At 44.0% G+C, this 21,761-nt stretch overlaps 1 protein-coding gene across 1 annotated transcript in view; it reads left to right on the top strand.

Moving 5' to 3' along the window:
• LOC126426412 (uncharacterized) overlaps positions 1–21,761 on the top strand; it is a 163,590-nt gene that overhangs the window by 105,944 nt on the left and 35,885 nt on the right. Inside the window, exon 8 of the mRNA XM_050088332.1 lies at positions 154–333. Coding sequence (XP_049944289.1) covers positions 154–333 — 180 coding nt within the window. The remainder of the gene's footprint in view (positions 1–153; positions 334–21,761) is intronic.

Genomic DNA, 21,761 nt, shown 5'->3' with positions numbered 1-21,761 from the left:
TCCTAAATATCTGCCAGAAATAGTTATAAAATGTAATATTCAGTATTTATATATATGAAAGTTTCTTTTTAATTTAGTCCCTCAGTAATATTAGTTCATTTACTAAGATCATTATAATTGGTCCTGCATTGTCATGTGGATTATTGGTTGTAGGTGTGTGAACAGCATTTTCACCCTCATGAAATTATAACATCATCTCAAGATATCAGAAGAAATGGAGACGTTCCTCGCACACTTGCAAGACCAAGTTTGCTTTCAACAGCAGTTCCTTCTGTTTTTCCAAACTGCCCTCACTATTTGAGCAAACCTTCAAGTTACAGAATTGGCCCTGAGGTAAAGAGACAGAAACTTGAAGAGAAAAATATTCAGGCAGCTCTTCAGGATAGTCTGAAGGAAACGGAAATACAGGGTGATTCAAAAATGCATGTAAATATTTTAAGGGTGTATTTGTGAGGTAAATATAAGACAAAAATGTTCTATAAATGTTTGTCCATAAACGTTTAATTCCAGAGTTATCGTTAAATACGAAAGTCATGTCCGTATCAAAACGACGGCAGTGCAAGCAGCAGGATGCCATATTCTGGTACGTAATTCACATACGTATCTCCCAACAGTTGATTCGAAACTGCATGAATAGTGTTTGTTTTTGTTTGCACGTGATGTTTACTCCTACTGTACGGAAGATGGCGCTGATGTTGTTGGTAACGGAAAAGTACGTCCTGTCGTTCATTCATCGTCGGAAGGCTAAAGGTTTCGTGCACATGATGTACTCAAACAGTGAGTATGCTGATATGCACCTTGTGTATGGTGCAGCAGATGGAAATGCACTTGCAGCAAGACGAAGGTACAGTGAGCTGTTTCCAGGAAGACGGTTACCAAGTCATCAGACGTTTGTATCTGTGGACAGACGTATGTGGGAGTATGGCATTCGTCCTGGGCCACATTCAGGTCGACCACTTGAGCATGCAGTGAACGTCGAGGAACATGTTTTGGACCTGGTAGACCAAGATCCATCTATCAGTACGAGACAAATTAGTGCAGCTGTACGACTTCCACAATCTACTGTATGGCGGCTGCTTCGGAGACAACAGTTGCATCCATTTCACGTGCAAAAAGTGCACGAATTGACACCTGAAGACTATCCTCGCCGTCAGCAATTCTGCCAGTGGTTACAAGAGCGTCATTTGAATGATCCAATGTTCATTCGGCGGATATTATTCACAGATGAGGCCATGTTTACTCGTGCGGGTGTAATCAATTCGCATAATATGCACCAGTGGGCTGTCGAGAATCCTGGCGCGAGAATTGTGCGTGGATATCAACATCAATTCTCCATAAACATTTGGTGTGGTATTGTGGGGAATTACTTACTCGGACCTCATGTTCTGCCTCCAAGGCTGAATGGGCACGCGTACTGCGAATTTTTGGAGGGAGAATTGCCTGGATTGTTACAGGATGTCCCTCTTGCAACACGAGCCACCATGTGGTTTATGCACGATGGTGCTCCCGCCCATTACAGCCGCAACGTAAGGGCGTACCTCAATTCTGCGTATCCACATCGATGGATAGGTCGCGGAGGACCAATTGCTTGGCCAGCCAGATCACCTGACCTGAACCCTTTAGACTTTTATTTATGGGGCCGACTAAAGACATTGGTGTATTCTTCTGCAGTACCGAACAGAGAAGTGCTACAACAAAGAATTGAAGGTGATTGTGAAATTATTCGTGGAGAGTTGAACGGACTGTGTAATGTGCAGAGATCATTGATGCGACGAGCACGGGTCTGTCTGCAAGTTCAGGGACAGCATTTTGAACATGCATTGCATTAAGATTTGTGCAAATACAGTACAGTACAGTACAGTCTGTAAAATGCTTCAATTTTCCTTAGTTATTGTGCATTGCTGTAGTTCAATCAACAGGACCTAAATTAATACAGTGTTCGCGAGGAATTGTTTCAGTTTGTTACGTCACGTTTATTTATCAGTTTGCGTTGTTAGTCCAAATGCACTGTAATTAAACTGTGAACTCTGGGAATTAAATACCTTACGTTGTATTGAATGTATTATCCTGTTTTGTTCATAACTCTGTAATAAGCCAAGTATGGAAAAAATTGTATAGAACATAGCATTTTGAACATGCATTGCATTAAGATTTGTGCAAATACAGTACAGTACAGTACAGTCTGTAAAATGCTTCAATTTTCCTTAGTTATTGTGCATTGCTGTAGTTCAATCAACAGGACCTAAATTAATACAGTGTTCGCGAGGAATTGTTTCAGTTTGTTACGTCACGTTTATTTATCAGTTTGCGTTGTTAGTCCAAATACAAATACACCCTTGAAATATTTACATGCATTTTTGAATCACCCTGTATATTTAAAAGCTCAGTCCATTGCATCACTGTGTGAGTTAAAGGCAAAACTGTCAATGTTAAAGCTATCTGATTTCTGGAGTATCATTACAAAACCTACATCTGTATTGTTTGCAAACGTTGAGACAGTTCCTTCTCCTGTAATAAAATATTCTGTTCTTGTTAGCGAAGGCCTTGATGTATCAGTATTTGTCCTGAACAAGCAAAGAAACAAAATAGGACTAAATGGGGACAAAGTTTTAACAAGGGTTTCAAGCATTGTTGAATTAGGTAATCTGTTAGACTGTGTGGAAAAAGCTGACATGCAGATTAATGTTCCAAATAATATTGAACAAATTTTGAGTTATGTATGTGACATTCTGCAGACACTTAATTTATGAGTATGAAAAGAGCAAATACATACACTTTATCATTGAACAGTTGAAATTACTATCATCAAAGAAAATTTCATACACTCCATCATTCATGATATTTTCTTGTTTATCTTACAGTATTTCCCCATGTGCTTATAGGTTTAATAGAGATTATGGTTTTTTTTGTGGGCCCTCATCCATCAACAATTCAAAGAGTATGTTCTAATATTAACATAGGCCCCCAGAAAGAGCAATGTGAAAATAATTTTTTATCATATACAAAAGGTAAATTTAAATTGCTTGAACCACATGAATATCATGTCAACCTTTTAATAGATGAGATACATCTAAAAGAATATTTTGACTATAAAGGAGGAAGTGTTGTTGATATGGTTAATGGTGAATGTTTGACAGCAAATTCCGCATATGTTTTCATGATCAGCAGTATACTGAGTAACTTTAGATATGTTGACCATATTTTACCAGTCAAGAAATTAACAGGTGATAATTTGCATCAGTGGATCAAAGGAATAATATTGGTCTTGAAGATACAGGATTCAAAGTACTGTCTGTAATTTCAGATAATAATTCCATTAATAGAAGGGCAATGTCATCATTTTCAAATCCCTCTTGAGTCTCTTATGTATATAACCATCCTAAAGATTCAATGAGACCATTGTTTTTTGTAATTGACTCTGTACACATTATGAAGTGCATTTGGCATAATTGGTTAAAGCAAAAAAATATTTCCTGTATGATTTATCCCACATTTCAAAAAAAATGATTCTTGCATACATTATGCCTGTTTTGATACCTTACTGAGGCTATATGACCTTGAACATGAAAAACTGGCAAAATATTGTTATGGTCTGACTTTGAAAGCTATGAGACTATGGGTTTAGCGTGGTAGGGTTGCCGAATCCAATGATGCACGCTACACCACGTGTAATAAACACCATTTTTATTTCTCGTAAGCACACATATACAGTTGTTTACATTCTGAATTCTCGGTACACGTCCGTACACTTTCACGCGCGACCACAGACTGGGGCAAAGAGCTTGCCAAAAACAAAGATATTACACGCGACTTGGTCAATAGTCGCCACATTACCCCCCCCCCCCCCCCCCCCCTAGAGTGTGGAGCACAAACATAAATATTGGGGCATACATGTAAAGGGAACACCCAGGGGGCAAGGAGAGGATGTTTAATCAGAAACCATACCTTACATTACGATACATTAGTAATTGAAGTCTTCGAGCCAGCGAGGGGGGCGGATGGTCCTGCCTGACCGGGTGAATCCTCGTACAGCAGTTGAGGGATCTGGGGAGGGGATGGTGGGTTGTGAGGGGCCAGGATAGCGGATCTGAATGCCTGTGGCGGTACGTAGGACTTTGACCGTTGATGGGTCAGTACCAACAGGCAAGGGGACAGACTGGAGGAGATGAATGTGAGTTAAGTTGTCACTGGGGAAGCTGGCTTGTTCGTAGAAGATGTACACATTACCCGGCTGCATAACAAAAAACACATTAGAGCTGCAAATAAGATCTGTGTTGACATTCACTACCACTTCCTGATACGGGTTGACAGAATCTCCACACGAGTCGTCATCGGTGACATCACACGCTCTGAGGCTGGTCCCTGATACATCACTGAATCCTAACAGGGGAGAGGCGAGGGGCTGCCTGTAGGAGGGTAAGTCATCACACGCATCACTCTGCATAGGAATGTCACACGCACCTGTAGCTCTGTCACACGACTGGGAGTGGGGAACGTCACACGTGTGGGAATGGGCGTCGCTCATCCACGGACTGTCGGTTGATGCCTCATGCGAGGTGGGTGCAGCAGGGGATGGGGTCTGACTGGGTGGGGTATCGGGCAGTTCTCCCAGAGTCCATGCAGGTTTGAGGCGGCAGACGGATACCGTTTGAGGCGTGCTGTTAATGAGCACTTCGAACGTGTTGGTACGCCGTGATATGACTCTGTGCGGGCCCGTATATGGAGGTCTGAGTGCCGGTCGGATGGTGTCATCACGCACCATGACACGAGTGCACGACGCCAAGTCCTTATGCAGAAATACGGGAGGGGGCGTGTGTGGTCGAGGAGGCGGCACGCGGATGTTAGCAATTAGCTCCCTGACCTGCCCGACGAATGTCGAGTCGCAGATTTGATCTGGAGGAAGTGAAGGCTCGACTAACTCTGCTGGGAGTGTGAGGGGTTCTCCATACAGTACCTCTGCCAGGGATGCGCCAAGGTCCTCTTTGTACGCGGCCCGAACGCCTAACATTACCCACGGTAAGGCATCGGCCCACTCACCTCCGTGGCACATCAGGGAAGGTTTAAGCGTTCGGTGCCAGCGTTCCACAAGCCCATTGCTCTGGGGGTGGTATGCTGTAGTCCTAAATCGTTTCACCCCACACAGTTCACAAAGCTGTCGGAAGAGGGCAGACTCGAACTGGCGGCCCTGGTCGGTGGTGACAGAGACTGGGCAGCCGAAGCGCGAGATCCACATTAACAGCAGGGCTCGGGCCACTGCATCGGCTGTGATAGTAGTGAGAGGAATTACCTCTACCCAGCGGGTAAACCTGTCAATTGCGGACAGTATGTAACGGAAGGGGCCTGAGGGGGGTAAGGGCCCGACGATATCGATGTATATGTGCTGGAATCTTCTTTTTGCCACATCGAACGTACCCATGGGGGGCTGTGCATGACGTCCTACTTTTGCGCGCTGACAAGCCACACATGCTCGTGCCCAACTGCGACACTGTTTTATCACCCCGGGCCAAACAAAACGTTCAGATACCAGACGTGCGGAGGCGCGAATGCCAGGGTGTGCCAAGTCGTGGATACTATTAAATATGTCCCGGCAGAGAGGTGCAGGAATCACCGGGCGTATGCGTCCTGTTGAAATGTCGCACCAGATGGGTGATGAAAACCCAGCAAGTGTCCGTAACTCTAGTTTGAGTCCTGTTTTGATATCGGAACGCAATGCTGCGAGTTCAGTATCCTCTGTCTGCAATTTAGGGAGCTCACTGAGGTCCAGTTGTGAAGATAAAACCGACACCCGAGACAGAAAATCAGCGACGACATTGTCTGCGCCTCTGACGTAACGTATGTCATTCATAAACTGACATATAAGGTCCATATGCCTAAAACGTCTCGGGGATGAGTCCTTACCTGGGTTACGGAAAGCGTAAACCAATGGCTCGTGGTCGGTAAATACCACGAGATGGCGACCTTCGATATCGTCTTGGAAATATTTGATAGCAGCGTAAATAGCAAACAGTTCCCGGTCGAAGGTCGACCATTTACGTTGGGAAGCGGTCAGTTTGTGGGAGAAAAATCTGAGCGGCTGTACAACAGAACCCACGGATTGCTGAAGTACTGCCCCCACTGCTGTATCACTTGCGTCTGTAGTAAGCGAGATGGGAGCATCAGGAATGGGGTGAGCAAGCGTAACAGCTGTCTGTAAGGCTGACTTTAGATTATCAAATGCGCGACGCATATCTTGAGTCCACGTGACCGCCCGAGACCCTGATGTGTTTTTTCCTGCGAGGGCATCCGTCAGTGGGGCTTGTATGTCGGCGGCGCGGGGAATATGTTTACGGTAGTAATTTACCGTTCCAAGGAAGCGGCGGAGGCCCTGAAAATCTTTGGGCAAAGGCACCGTACTAATGGCCTCCACCCGTTCAGTTAGGGGGCGGATGCCGTCGCCAGAAACTCTGTGGCCCAGAAAAGTGACACTGGTGCGGCGGAGTTGTGACTTAGTATTGTTCACTGCGATACCGTTTGCTTTTAATAGTTGGAACACTGTATTTAAATGTTGTTCATGTTCCTCGAGGGAGGAAGAAAAAATTAACAAGTCGTCCAGGTACGCATATGCAAAGTCCAGTTTTCCAACCAGCGAGTCGATGAACCGTTGCCACGTCTGTGCAGCATTTTTAAGGCCGAATGGCATAAACAAATACTCGAACAACCCGAACGGGGTGATGATAGCGGTCTTTTCAACATCCTCAGGTGCCATTGGCAGTTGGTGGTACGCCTTATGACAATCGACTACACTGAAAATTTGTGCCCCATGCAGCTGGGAGGCAAAGTCTTGAATATTTGGGACGGGATAATTATCTAAAATTGTTCTGGCGTTAAGCGCCCGATAGTCACCGCAGAGGCGGAAAGTGTCATCTTTCTTGGGCACCAAATGAATGGGTGACGACCAACAACTAGAAGAAGGGCGGATAGTCTTATTATCTAAAAGTTCCTGAACAATAGCTTTAGCGTATTTAAGTTTTTCCGGATTTAAACGCCTAGCCTTTGCACGTACCGGTGGGCCTTCTGTGGTATTTATTCTGTGGACAGTACCGTTATTGATCGCGAACACCGATGGGGATGCTGGACCAGCACCCGTTGCACTGTGACTAACCTGTAATGCACACGTGTGTGTGTCCAAGGCCGGCAGTTCAGCAGCAGTGGCGGTGATCCACTGGTAGTCCCTGTCGAAGAGCTCGGTGGGGTACCTGGTAGCGTCGCGGGTACAGCTTCCGTCCGGCAGTAGAAATGTCACGCGGCGTCGGCTGCAGGTGCGAGGAAGTGGTGCGGGGGTTGGGGGCGTGGCCGTGTGCGACAGCTGGGCGGTCTGCTTACGCGCGTCCGTGAGCTTGGCTTGCACGGCGGCGATGCGTAAGCGGAGGGCCCCATTGCTGTCCCGAAGTTCGTCGTTGTGTGATCTAAGAGAAAGCACTGCAACAGCAGTTTCCGCTAGCTCACACAGCAGAATGGCGCTTTCGGATGAGAGGGGTAAGATATCTGAACTGGTGGTACGGTCTCCAGAGTTAAAGGTTAGTGTACCTCGTTGTAGGTTGGGTGACAGTGCGTGGGCTAAGAGAAAATCTACCCCAAGCACGGGTTCATCCACATCCGCGATAACGAAAGTCCACTGTAAGGGCGTATTAATGTCCTGCAGTTTAAGGCTTAAATTCGTTATTCCATGAGAGCGGATCAGGGAATTATTGGCGGCTCGAAGCGGGGCGCAAGGCTGAAGCTCGAATTTAATACCTGCGGACAAAGGTATCACACTAACCTCTGCCCCCGTGTCGACTAGAAATGAAAGGCAAGACACTGCATCTTTCACGTACAAGCGTCCTGGCGCGTGAGGAGAAGAAGTATTTAGTGATAGGCGTCTGTGCGGTGCAACGCGGCCCGTAGCGCCTGAATTGGGTCGCGTTATTAGTTTGGGAACGCGCATGGAGAACGACATTTCTTAGCCGCGTCGCCAGAGCGGGAGTGGAAATAACACCGAGCGGGGCGGCGCGTGGCGTCGCCCGTCGCGCTGGTTGAGGTCGAAGCGGCAGTGGAGGGGGACTTGTTTGTAGTTCCCTCCGATGGCGACGCTGCAGTAGTGCTGGTAGGAGAGGAGTTACTGCGGCGGTTGCCAGGCGGCGTTGGCTCCGCGCGCATGCGTGGAGCGAGTCGTGCGCACTCTGTACTGCAGGATGGGAACTGCCGCGCAGGTGTGCCAACCCCTCAGGCCTGAGGGCACCCTGGGAGGGTATGCGGGGGGGCCAGAATGTTGTAAACCTGGTCTGCGATCTTCAGTTTGGCATCTAGTGGGGCCGAAGTTACATGTAGAAGGTGAAGTTGAACTTGCGGGTGAAGTTTCAGCAACCAGATGGTCCAAAGTGTAATGTCCGGCATGTGATGCGTGTCAATCATAGCGCGGAGATGACGCCAGAGTTGCGACGGGGACCTGGATCCCAGCGATTCCTGACTGATGAGGCGGATAGCTTCCTCTGTCGATGTGGATAGTCGCTCGAGGATGGTGCGTCGGGCGAACGCATATTTGTCCGTAGCGGGGGGCGAAGCCACAATGTCGCAGATCAGATCCAGTTCGTCATGGAGGTGACACAGTAAGCATAGGAACTTCGAACTGTCGTCGGCGACGCCGTGTAGCTGCAGGACGTGGTCGACCGAGGCAAACCGTGTGCGTGGGTGATCCTTGCGAAGGGGTGGTAGCTTCGGCCAACGGGTGGGAAAGTCTTGACATAAATGTTTATCAGAAACTCTCTCTCCCTGTCCATAGTTCTGCAACGTAATTGTCTCGGGTGCAGTAGCGGTGCACCAGCTTCCGCCACTGTCAGTGGCACGCGGCACGGTAGGCGCGGCTGGCTCGACCTCGGTCGAGAAATCAACGAATCGAGCGGTCGACGGAGTAACGCCGACGGGCGTAGAATGGACCGGCGCGGTACAATCGACCGTAGTCGACCGATGTGCGGCGAACGACGGAATACAGTTTCCGGGCCCCTCCCCTACAGGTGCATTAAAATAGTTAAAATCACCTAATGTTTGTGGAACACACGTGGCAGGAACGGCGTGTGCCGTTGGAAACACTCGTAAAGCGGACGCTGGTGGTGTAGGGGGGGTTGGTGCAAAATCCGGAGTTCCGGCAGAAATATGAACTCTCCTGTCTTGAGCGTCCGGCTCGATTTGTACAGTCACTGATTCGGGTGGAAAATTCACACTTGCACTTGGGAAACCTGTAAACATAGTCACTGGGGTTTGAGCACATTGTGTCGGCTGTTGAGCACTCGGAACACGTGGAAAGTTCGTATTGGACGTAATACGTTCATATTCAAAGTTTTGTGCGCGGAAAACGTTCTGATGGTACGGAACACTGTCACACGACGGCTGACTCATGTACGGTAACGGAAAGTTATTGTTCGTACCTGATGCCGGCGCACGTGGCTGTGAAATTGTATAAACACTGTCCTGTTGAGTACAGCTAGTCGATGTGTTCGGAAACTGCGTAGAACTATTGCGGACGCCCGGTGGATAATTGTAAAACCATGCCGAAGCGTCCGTTGGAACACTTAGTTGGCACGTGTTCGGTGTAGCAGGCGGCAAGCGATCCATTGTGTACTGCTCGACGGTATAAGATTTCGTTGTAGCACTCGCGAACAAAATTCGGGGTCACCAGTATGGGTTTAGCGTGGTAGGGTTGCCGAATCCAATGATGCACGCTACACCACGTGTAATAAACACTATTTTTATTTCTCGTAAGCACACATATAGAGTTGTTTACATTCTGAATTCTCGGTACACGTCCGTACACTTTCACGCGCGACCACAGACTGGGGCAAAGAGCTTGCCAAAAACAAAGATTTTACACGCGACTTGGTCGATAGTCGCCACAAGACCAAATAACTTTGAAAAACAAAATGCTAAACTAGCTCTGCAAATTTTCTTTGATGTCACAGCTAATGCCCTTCAAACATTGGGTCCAAAACACTCCTTAGTTCACTGTATGGAAACAGCAAATTACATTAGTTTGTTTACCAAATGGTGGAAAATAGCGAATGTGAAAACACCATTTAAGGGTAATAGGTTAAACGATGAATTCATGAGCCCTTTAAAACAATGTACAATAGATGACCCCAAGTATGCATATCTTACAGGAATGTTAGAATGGCTAAGCAGATGGGAAAAAAATAAACATCCGATATCCTGAGGGCTCACTAACAAAAGAAACATGTTCAGCATTAATTCAAACAACACAGGCCATTATAAAATTGTCTGAATATTGTATTAACGAGTTGCAGTTTTCCTACTTTTTACCTGGAAAATTTCAAACTGATTTGCTCGAAGAGAGATTTGGAAAGTATAGGCAGTTATGTGGAGGCCAGTACAATGTCAGTATCAGGCAGGTGTATGAGGTAGAAAAGAAGCTTCGCTTGCAGTCTATAATTAGGCTAAATTTAAAATCAACTGCTTTTGGCGAAATAAGTATACAGTCCATACAGGATGTTTTCTCAGATGACCCAAATACTGACATTGAGATTCCTTCCATATATGATGAAATAGTAGTCAATCCATCAGAACTTACTGAAAATTCCAGTGAAGATTTGCCTGTTCTTACATATATAGCAGGGTATTGTTGCTACTCTGTTTGGAAAAATACTAAATGTGAGTTTTGTAAAGATATTCTGGTGTTAGATAACATTTTAGATGATAAGAAATGTATTCCCTAATACAGAATGTAAGTAGAGGAAAACTACTCATTCCTAGCTCTGAGATTATCAGTGTGGTTGTCACTACTTACCTGACTGTTATGAAATTGTGTCATAAATTTGAAGCTGAGTTCCTTAAAGTACCAAACCAAAGAGAACTGGTTTTTCACCTGGCTTGGAATTCAGTTTTAATGAATGAACTGCTCTGGGAAAGAGAATGTGGTAGTCACAGTGCTCAAGATACTTGCAAAAAAGTAATATGGATATCAACCAATGCATTTCTTAATAATTTTACCAAAGAGAAAAATCAAAGCATTGTGAAGGATGCTGTCCCTAGAAAGAAAAACATATTCAACAGAAGTAAGTGAAGCCTGAATTGAACATTAATTGTAAACAGAATGCTGAATTTATGCAGTTTGAATACATACTGTACACACACACATTGTAAGAATATTTTTATTCATTACTACCCTGTATTTCTCTGAAATATTGTGATTAATAAAGCTTTTACTTAAAAAAGAATACTGATTAATTGGTCAGTAAATGTGAAATCAACCATTGGTCTGGTTCTTGAAACCTCAGATTTTCATACATTTTTGTACAGTAAGTATCCCACTAGCTCCAGCTATAATACAATTTTTTGGCCTTAATACAGCATGTTTTGAGAATGCAATTTTATCTGAAAAGTTTGTACACTTCTCTTAGATGTCCTAAAATTAATTTGTTTTCAACATACATTGGCTTGCTGTCACCATCTTTTCCCATAGAAATGTAACCATGTTAGTCAGGTGTTCACCTGCTATTATCATTACAGTGAAATTTTTCACTAACAGAACAGTTTTAGCAGACAGAGACTGTCAAGGTCTAGGGTCAGAAGTAAAGAGCAGGCCCTGTTCTTCTACTACTTTTGTTTCACACCCTGCAGTTGCTTACTCCAGACTCTTTTTCTATATGAGTTGGGTAGGAAAGTCAACACTGAAAATTTTTCATTTTTACTAATTGTGTTTAAACTTGGCAATCATTTCTGTTTGTGTATCATCACAGCCAAGTACACTCCTGGAAATTGAAATAAGAACACCGTGAATTCATTGTCCCAGGAAGGGGAAACTTTATTGACACATTCCTGGGGTCAGATACATCACATGATCACACTGACAGAACCACAGGCACATAGACACAGACAACAGAGCATGCACAATGTCGGCACTAGTACAGTGTATATCCACCTTTCGCAGCAATGCAGGCTGCTATTCTCCCATGGAGACGATCGTAGAGATGCTGGATGTAGTCCTGTGGAACGGCTTGCCATGCCATTTCCACCTGGCGCCTCAGTTGGACCAGCGTTCGTGCTGGACGTGCAGACCGCGTGAGACTACGCTTCATCCAGTCCCAAACATGCTCAATGGGGGACAGATCCGGAGATCTTGCTGGCCAGGGTAGTTGACTTACACCTTCTAGAGCACGTTAGGTGGCACGGGATACATGCGGACGTGCATTGTCCTGTTGGAACAGCATGTTCCCTTGCCGGTCTAGGAATGGTAGAACGATGGGTTCGATGACGGTTTGGATGTACCGTGCACTATTCAGTGTCCCCTTGACGATCACCAGTGGTGTGCGGCCAGTGTAGGAGATCGCTCCCCACACCATGATGCCGGGTGTTGGCCCTGTGTGCCTCGGTCGTATGCAGTCCTGATTGTGGCGCTCACCTGCACGGCGCCAAACACGCATACGACCATCATTGGCACCAAGGCAGAAGCGACTCTCATCGCTGAAGACGACACGTCTCCATTCGTCCCTCCATTCACGCCTGTCGCGACACCACTGGAGGTGGGCTGCACGATGTTGGGGCGTGAGCGGAAGACGGCCTAACGGTGTGCGGGGCCGTAGCCCAGCTTCATGGAGACGGTTGCGAATGGTCCTCACCAATACCCCAGGAGCAACAGTGTCCCTAAGTTGCTGGGAAGTGGCGGTGCGGTCCCCTACGGCACTGCATAGGATCCTACGGTCTTGGCGTGCATCCGTGCATCGCTGCGGTCCGGTCCCAGGTCGACGGGCACGTGCACCTTCCGCCGACCACTGGCGACAACATCGATGTACTGTGGAGACCTCACGCCCCACGTGTTGAGCAATTCGGCGGTATGTCCACCCGGCCTCCCGCATACCCACTATACGCCCTCGCTCAAAGTCCGTCAACTGCACATACGGTTCACGTCCACGCTGTCGCGGCATGCTACCAGTGTTAAAGACTGCGATGGAGCTCCGTATGCCACGGCAAACTGGCTGACACTGACGGCGGCGGTGCACAAATGCTGCGCAGCTAGCGCCATTCGACGGCCAACACCGCGGTTCCTGGTGTGTCCGCTGTGCCGTGCGTGTGATCATTGCTTGTACAGCCCTCTCGCAGTGTCCGGAGCAAGTATGGTGGGTCTGACACACCGGTGTCAATGTGTTCTTTTTTCCATTTCCAGGAGTGTATTTCCTGATTTTCACCAGTTTCTTCCTGAAAGAAGGTTTCTCTTAATTTCAATGTTATTTTGTCAGCTTTATCTTTACAATATTTTTTGAGACGAAACATTTCTTTATTACTGAGGATTTCTGTAATGAAGGCAGATGCTTTCAACAAATACAAGCCTTTTTCAGCATCCACAAACTCAGTGCCATTAGACATACTTCAACTCAGTTGTACCTTTCCATAAGATTTTTTGCTTTTAATGATCAGTAGTTCAGGTTTTCTTTCATTAGATGATTTCACTCTACATGAAATCTTTCTTAAATACGCAAGCTCAGATTGATCGTCCATGAGTTACATTTCCACAACATTTACTCGTGCAGTGTAAGTTTCTTTTGAATGGATTACAACAAAATTTTGACCATTTTTTTATCCACAGTTTGTCCTCTTAAGAAATCATAGAAGGATAAATCACAATTATCAAAAAGATGAAACAGACAAGAGATATAAAAATTTAAAATTCGTTAGTTTAAAGCAACACTTTTTTGAGATACCATTATTCAAACAGTAATGCCTGACAGTGAAGTTTAGTGCTGGAGTTTTCAGAATGTACTGAATCTTATTGCATTCTGTGTAAAATGCCACTACTACTATTTTAAAAGGCTGCTGTATGTATGCTTGACTCGTGCATTATAAGTGTTGCATTGCTGCAACCTGCTCCCCTTTCTCCCTCTAGTGCTTTGCTAATTTTCTTTCAAAAATTGATATCTCTTGAAGCTCAGTATTGTGTCAATAAAACTGAATGGTTTTGTTTTATTATTATTTATTCCATAGTATTTATTTACTGTTGTGTTAGTTACAATTCTTAAGCCAAACAGCTTTAAGACGCTGATCTGACACCCACTGAAGACACCTTGTAAATAAGGCAAAATGGGTCTGTGTGCACAAGTTAAATAGAAAACACTTCATGTGTAGCTTGCAAAAGGCCTTTTTCTTTTAAACTACTGCCATTTATATACATCATCTGCAAAAACTGCTACCACAATTAATTTGTTTATTTCATTTTAACATAACTGTCATGAACCAGTCTGCAAAAGTTGTGATACAGTTGGCAAAGGAAATTGCAGTTAAATAAAATTTATTTCAAGAAACTCTAATTTTTAAATTTTAAGGATTAAAAAATTGGGTTTGGAAGAATTCAGCGTCTTTGTGAATGTAGTAAAGTAGCACACATCTTTAAACTGTAGAAGAAACTGAATAAAGTGGTACAAATTTCAGGTCTGTAAGTCAAATGGTTTTGGGGTTGGAACCTTTTTAAGGTTATAAAGCAAGTCAAAAGTGGCAGAATTTTGGTCATTTTAAAAATTAAGAACTTTAAAATAAAAAGCACAAAAAATATTCAATTTTGGATTTTTCATCTTTTGATAGAATAAAATCATCAATGTTAAATTAAATTTTGTATTGATGGATTTCACATTGAGAGATCTTGATGTTTTCATTATTAAAAATGCTAATTTGTGTGTAGTTAAGAACATGTGTATAGGCCTAATGAAGCCATCAATCCCGTTACAAGTTTTGGATTTGCAGTGTAAAAACAGGTAAGTTTTAATGTATTAGTGTGTGAAATAATTGATATAAGAGAAATTTTGTTGAAATAGCGATGTACGACACTAGAAATAAAACGTGTAGCCAGAGAAAAGCGTTTCTAGAAGCTCCTGCCAGTAGAAGCCGCTCTTGGACGGACGGAACTTGTATGACTACTCTTGGCAGGCGAGCTGCTCAGCGCACAGGCCTTCTCTGTAGGTGGCGTTGCTGGAACTCGCTCTTTGGAAATGTCTTCTCAAAGTGAGACCCGGCGTAATTCTGATAGAGAGCGTCATGCATTGTATCGCTCGTCGCTGTGTATTATGAATAAGTCTTCTGGCCATATGTGTTTAGTGCTACCGGAGCGGGTCGGTAGTAAGTAAAAATTTCTTATTTGCCATCATTCCTGAGATTGTAATTTTCGTGGCCAGTGGTACATTTATATTTAAAAAAAAACATACAGCTCTAGGCTATTATTATTATTATTATTATTATTATTATTATTATTATTCACGCAAATTTCTATTTCAGTTCCTTGTTCATTGTTCTCTTCGAAAGCTCTATATCTATTTCGTTAGTCCACTTTTCCTTTTTGCTTTAAATTGTTGTGCTATTTCTGTGTAAACCTACACGCCACCATTTTAAAAAGCGTTCAGGAATTAATGAGATGCTAATTTAAAATCGTTTGTGTTGGTAAGTATTAATTTACTAACCTTCCTCAGCATTCAGACAAACGCATGAAGAAGGTATCAACAAAATTATTTAAATATTGTTGTAAATCTAACACTTTGTTTTTGAGGCTCTGAATATGGATACATTATGCTGAACTTCGGCAAGTACGAGGGCCGTTCAGAAAGTAACCTCCGGTTGATTTAAAAAAATACACCAAGTTAAATAAAAATATTTTAATATATACATCTTACAACTACATCTTTGCACTATTTTTCTACATAGTCTCCATAGCGATTGAGGCACTTATCGTATCTCTTCACAAGCTTTGAAATTCCTTCTGCATAAAAATCACCCGCTTGTGCCTGGAGCCAGCCTGTGACCGCATCTTTGAGCTCTTCGTCGTCATCAAACCGCTGTGCCCGAGCCATTTCTTCAAATGCATGACGAGGTGATAATCACTTGGCGCCAGGTCTGGGCTGTAAGGTGGATGGTTGATAACGTCCCACTTGAAGGACTCAAGAAGGGCCGTTGTTCTGCGAGCAGAGTGAGGACGGGCGTTATCGTGCAAAAAAACGATACCGGAAGTCAGCATACCACGGCGTTTGTTCTGTATAGCCCGGCGTAACTTTTTTATTGTTTCACAGTACACGTCTTGATTAATGGTCGTACCACGTTCCATGAATTCAACCAACAACACCCCTTTGGCATCCCAAAACACCGTTGCCATCAGTTTTCTGGCAGAAAAATCTTGCGAGGCTTTTCTTGGTTTGGTAGGCGAATTTGAATGTGCCCACATCTTTGATTGTTCTTTTGTCTCAGGGTTCACGTACTTAATCCAGGTTTCGTCACCGGTCACGATTCTGTTTAACAATGGTTCTCCTTCGTCCTCATAACGTGACAGAAAGTTCAATGCAGAGGCCATTCTTTGAGTTTTGTGGTGGTCGGTAAGAATTTTGGGCACCCATCGTGCACAGAACTTACGGTAACCCAATCTTGCTGTCACTATCTCGTACAAGACAGTCTTAGAAATCTGTGGAAAACCAGTAGACAACTCCGACATTGAGAAACGTCGATTTTCACGAACTTTTGCATCAACTGTCTGAAGGAGTTCGTCAGTCACCAATGATGGTCTTCCACTCCTCTCTTCATCATGAACGTTTTCTCGTCCACTTTTAAATAAACGTACCCATTCACGGACAACTCCTTCACTCATAACTCTTGGTCCGTACACGGCACAAAGCTCACGATGAATAGCTGCTGCAGAATATCCTTTGGCTGTAAAAAACCTTATGACAGCACGCACTTCACATTTGGCGGGGTTTTCTATTGCAGCACACATTTCAAACTGCCACAAAAACTAAACTAGCGCAGGTACGACGTTCACTCGACCACGGCTTGATGCCGACTGACCTGTTGAGTGCGTGAACGCACAGATGGCGTCGCTACTCCCCCCACAACCCGCACTGTGACCAATCGGAGGTTACTTTCTGAACCGCCCTCGTATTTTCACTTCTAACATTATTTGCTAGCGTGCTGCTTATTTTATTATTGCTGTCTCTTATCTGTAAGTTTGCAGACTAATTTGTCATAGTGTTGTTCTGTTTTTGGCACGAAGCCATAAAAAACCTCATTTAGTGAAGTAAGAGTAGGTTTGTTCGAAAGATACTGAACCTTTAGTTAGCAGGAATACATGTATCAATTACAGGTACAGAACCCTAATCCCCTTCAAAGCAGTCTCCCTGACGATGCACACATGTCTGCTGGTGCTCCTGCGATTGTTGGAAACATTCCTGCAACTACTCTTTTGGAATTATGATCACTTGGGCCATAACATTCGTCACAGTATTTTACTTTGAATCAATTCCTGATCCTCTTACGGGCAGTTCAAGCTTGGGAAATAGCTAAAAGTCACATGAAGCCATTTCAGATGTGTAGGGAATGATCTCTTTGGTGTGACGGAAGTCTGAATCAGATGCACAGTGTTGGTGGTTGCAGTATTTAATGGAGCTCCCTTTTTTTTTTGTGCGTAGCTCAGATCTTTCATGCCCACAGCATTACAATGGTGATGAAGGACTTTCTGGTAATATTCTTTTGTGTTCTGAGGCTCTTATGTGTCTTGTAAGCGACTACAAATAAGCTTTTTTACTGGCTTGTTAGGCCTAAGGTAATTGAGGATTTTCTTTCAGGGTTAACTCCCTCAGCCTTTGATAAGCCAACATCATACTACAAGGCAGTAGCTGCTGGTTTTGGTCCACCACAGGTATTTTATTTCCTCGGTACCCCCTATATGTGGTGAGCATTCCCTTATCCGCCACCTGCGGAGGCGCCCGATGGGAGACCGGCAAACTCCACAAGTGTGTACAAATTGGGGAAGGACGATCATTACGGTTTGAGACCGATAGTGGATTTCAGCAAGGAAGTGCACTGTTTCCACTACTATTCGTCACTGTTACGGATACTATAATGATGAACATCAAGGAGAAGTCAGGTGAACTAAATGCGTTTGCATTCACTGATGATATCACGATATAGGGTGAAACTGAAGAGGAAATACAGATCAGACTCGATGAATGGGAATCTAAATTCCAGAAATATAACCTCAGCATAAGCAAGACCAAGACAGCAGTCAAGAGATGGACAAGCAGCAAGTGTTAAACTAGGAGACCACCAACTAGAGTGTGTGGACAGTTTTCCTTGCTTTGGAAGTGTAACCTCCAGTGATAATTTGGTCAGAAATGAAATCACCAACAGAGTGCACAAAGGATCTGTCTTCTACCAGCAAGTAAGATCACTTTTATGGGATGACTTGATTCCAAAAACAGCCAAACTAGTGATGTTTAATAGCTATTTCAAACCAGTATTGACATTGATATTGAAACATGTACCATCACAAAAAGAGAATCATCAAGGCTGCAAGCATCAGAGATGAAATTTCTTAATCCACCAGCCAAAATACCGAGATGGACAAGTCCTGGAATGAGGAGATGAGGAAAAAAGCTGGAATAAAGACATCCCTGTTAGATCGAATTGGCACATCTAGACTTCGGCGGTAAGGGCACGTGATGAGAATGGAGCCAACTAGAACGGCCAAAATATATTTGGAAAGACAGGTGGGTGGGAAAAGATCTCAAGGAAGACCTCGAACCCAATGGATGAACTTGATTCGGGCTGATGTAATGACCAGAGGATGGACAGTGGATGATGATTTCCATGAACATATGTATTTGGACGGGAAGAAGTGGAAGAGGCTCATTACCAGTACCCAGGAAACTGGAACTGTTAAATGATGATGATTCTTTTGTGATGGTTTGTCCTTGTGGCTGCATACTTCTGTTGCTCCAGCCGGCAACAATCAAAAAGAATGTTCAGTGTGACATTGACTTTGTTATTGGCTGCTGTTTTTTACACAAACTTCAGGGATGTCTGGTGTTTCTATTCTGATGGCTGCTTCTCAGTTTCTGGGCCGTACCCATAAACTCGTGTCTCATCACCCGTGATCAAAGTGCTTGGAAAATTGTGGGCTACTGTTTGTATTTTCCAAAATGGCCTGTTCGATTTTCAGGCAGTGTTGCTTCTGCTTCAGTGTCAGGGATTTTGGTATGAATTTTGCAGACACTCTCCTGGTGCACCAATTGTTCATCTAAACTGAATGTACCAGTCCAATGCTTACCCCTTTCTCATTTGCGTGTGCTTACTAGAGATGGGGGATCCGCTCCTGAACTAATTCATAGAGTTGAATCTTTCAAAGGAGTGAACAATCAGTGATTCAGAAAAAAAGAACGGTAGCTCCAAACGTTTCCCACAGTAGAGAGAGAGAGAGAGAGAGAGAGAGAGAGAGAGAGAGAGAGAGAGAGAGTCGGAGCAGACCAGTGGGGCCTCTGCTGGTCAGAGCACACTGCACGCCCCACAACACAGCCAGCGCCGGCCTCTGCCCTGCTTCTGCCTTGGCTGCCTGCATTGTGCAGTGCCCCATTGGATTTTGTGTTTCACATATGCCATGCCGTCTCTGTGCTTCCTCTGCCGCGTGCAGTGTCTGGCGCACTTTATCATAGCATTCCATCGGCGATCGTTTCAGTCGCACGTCCTGCCCTCTGGGCAGTTGATGCGAGCAACAGGACAGAGCCTCCTAGCAGAGAACATAAGAACTACTTGCAACAACCTGCTCGCAAGAGAACGGACGATTTGTCTCCGAGCGGGTGAGTGGTGGCCGTTCACCGCTCCCCCCACCCTCGGAACTCGCCCGCTCAACGCTCACCCCACCGTTCTCGACTCTAGCCAGAGCGTTGAGCATAGCAACTCAGGTGTCACTCTGGTCTCTGCGGTCTTACCTCGCGCAGTAATACAGCTCGTGTCTCGACCTGCTTGACTCAGCGCCTCTGCATCGGAGTTCGTCTCTACTGGATATTGTTCTTCGTAGTAATACCGTTACGTATATTACATAATTATGTTATGTATACATCATTTGTTTTTATTTTATTTTTATTTGTTTAAACTGATCAGATCAGGTTCCTGACGGCTCCTCTTACTATAGGATTTTTTATTATAGTCACTCGAATTTACACTTTAATTACGAGCGAACCGATAAACGTATAGCAAAAGTGATACACCAATATTTTCCTTGTTTTATTCTGCGGAAGGCTATATGCAGCACTTTGGTCTTACAGTCAAATTTATATATTTTTTTCTTATTTTAGTACGGATTTTGCGATTTTAGGCGTCTTCGGAAGGAAATGTTCACTTTAAAAATATATGGCTTGCGATGTATTTGTACGAGGTTAATGAAATTTTAATACATTATAGCCAAATATATTGTTAATGTAAATCTCAAGTTACAATATTTTCCGATCACCCAAAAAACCACGATAGTGCAAAATAAATCAATAATCAAAAACTTTGTCATATCGTGGGAATTTCAATAAACAATACAAAATTCTTACTCATTACCTGTGTTACTTCAAAATAGGATCAAATAAGATCAAAATACAGGTATAGTACTGGAATAAACCAAGTTTAAAGGGCAATGTGCCTTCCATTTATTTTCTGTTGTGAATGAGTGGTGAGTCATGGAAAAGAGCTAGTTCATTTCAGGGAGTGAACAGTTCTGATCCGATCTCTGAAAAGAACAGTTTTGCCCATCTCTAGTGCTTACACTGTGACAGGTCGGCACTTTCTCAGCGTGGCGTTGTCATTTCGACTTGTCGAGGGACTGCCCTGATACTTTTGGCTGTCCACTGCTTTGTGGCCATCTTTGAAACTGTTTTACCACTTCTTTATCTGTGAGTTGCTCATGTTTAGCATTGACTCCCTAGAGCAGTTGAATGTTTTGAACGGTTTGCACTCCAGTGTCTTTCGTGAAGTATTATTGTCAAAAGTGTGGTCTCGTGGAGTATCGAGTGACTCGATTGAATACATCTCGGTACAGAAGGCGAGGCATGTTATCTCGGATGGAATGATATCGACATATATAGAAATAGCTTCAGGTGTGCCATAGGGAAATGTGTTAATACACCTTCTGGTCATGTTGTGTATTAATGGCTTTACATACAATATTAATAGTAACCTCAGACTTTTTGTAGATGATGTAGTTCACTACAATAAAGTATTACCTCAAAAAAAGCCACACAAATGTTCAGTCAGGTGTTCACAAGAATTCAGAGTTGTCTAAAAATTGCCCTTTTTTTTTTTTTTTTACAAAAAGGAAAAAAAAAGTTGCATAATATGACTACAGTATCAATGAGTCACTGTTGGAATCGGTAAACTTATACAAATATGTGGGTGTAACACTTGGTAAGGATTAGAAATGGAACTCGAGCTTAAGTCTTAGTGTTGGAACTTCAATAGTGGCAACTATTTATTTACAGCTCGTACTAAACAGATACCTATTTCAAAGTTTTACTGGCCTTCAAAGTAGTCACCAGCATTGAGTACAACCCGTTGCCAGTGATGTGGAAGTCGTAGGATATGCTTAGCAATGACAATTCTGTTGACAGTTCGAGCGCCACGGTCTGACGCCACACGAATCTGTAGCAGTTCTGAAGCGAATGCTGAGAAGTGTTTCCTTCAGTTTAGAAATCGAGTTGAACTCACAAGGGCTGAAGTCAGGGGAGTGCTGTAGGTGGTACAGCACTTAGCAGCCCCAACAGTCAAACAAATCAGTAACAGCTTGCACTGTACGTGCTTGAGCATCGTCCTGCAAAATATAAGGTGGAAACTTCAGTTCATTGGTAGAATACTAGGGAAAGGCAATTTGTCCTCAAAGGAAACTGCACACAAAAAGACTCGTGCGACCTATCCTACAATATTACTCATGTATATGGTACCAGAAACAGTAGGAT

This window comes from Schistocerca serialis, chromosome 11, assembly GCF_023864345.2.
Source record: "Schistocerca serialis cubense isolate TAMUIC-IGC-003099 chromosome 11, iqSchSeri2.2, whole genome shotgun sequence".
NCBI classification, from domain to species: domain Eukaryota; kingdom Metazoa; phylum Arthropoda; class Insecta; order Orthoptera; family Acrididae; genus Schistocerca; species Schistocerca serialis.
This window is presented reverse-complemented; position numbering and strand designations above follow the sequence as displayed.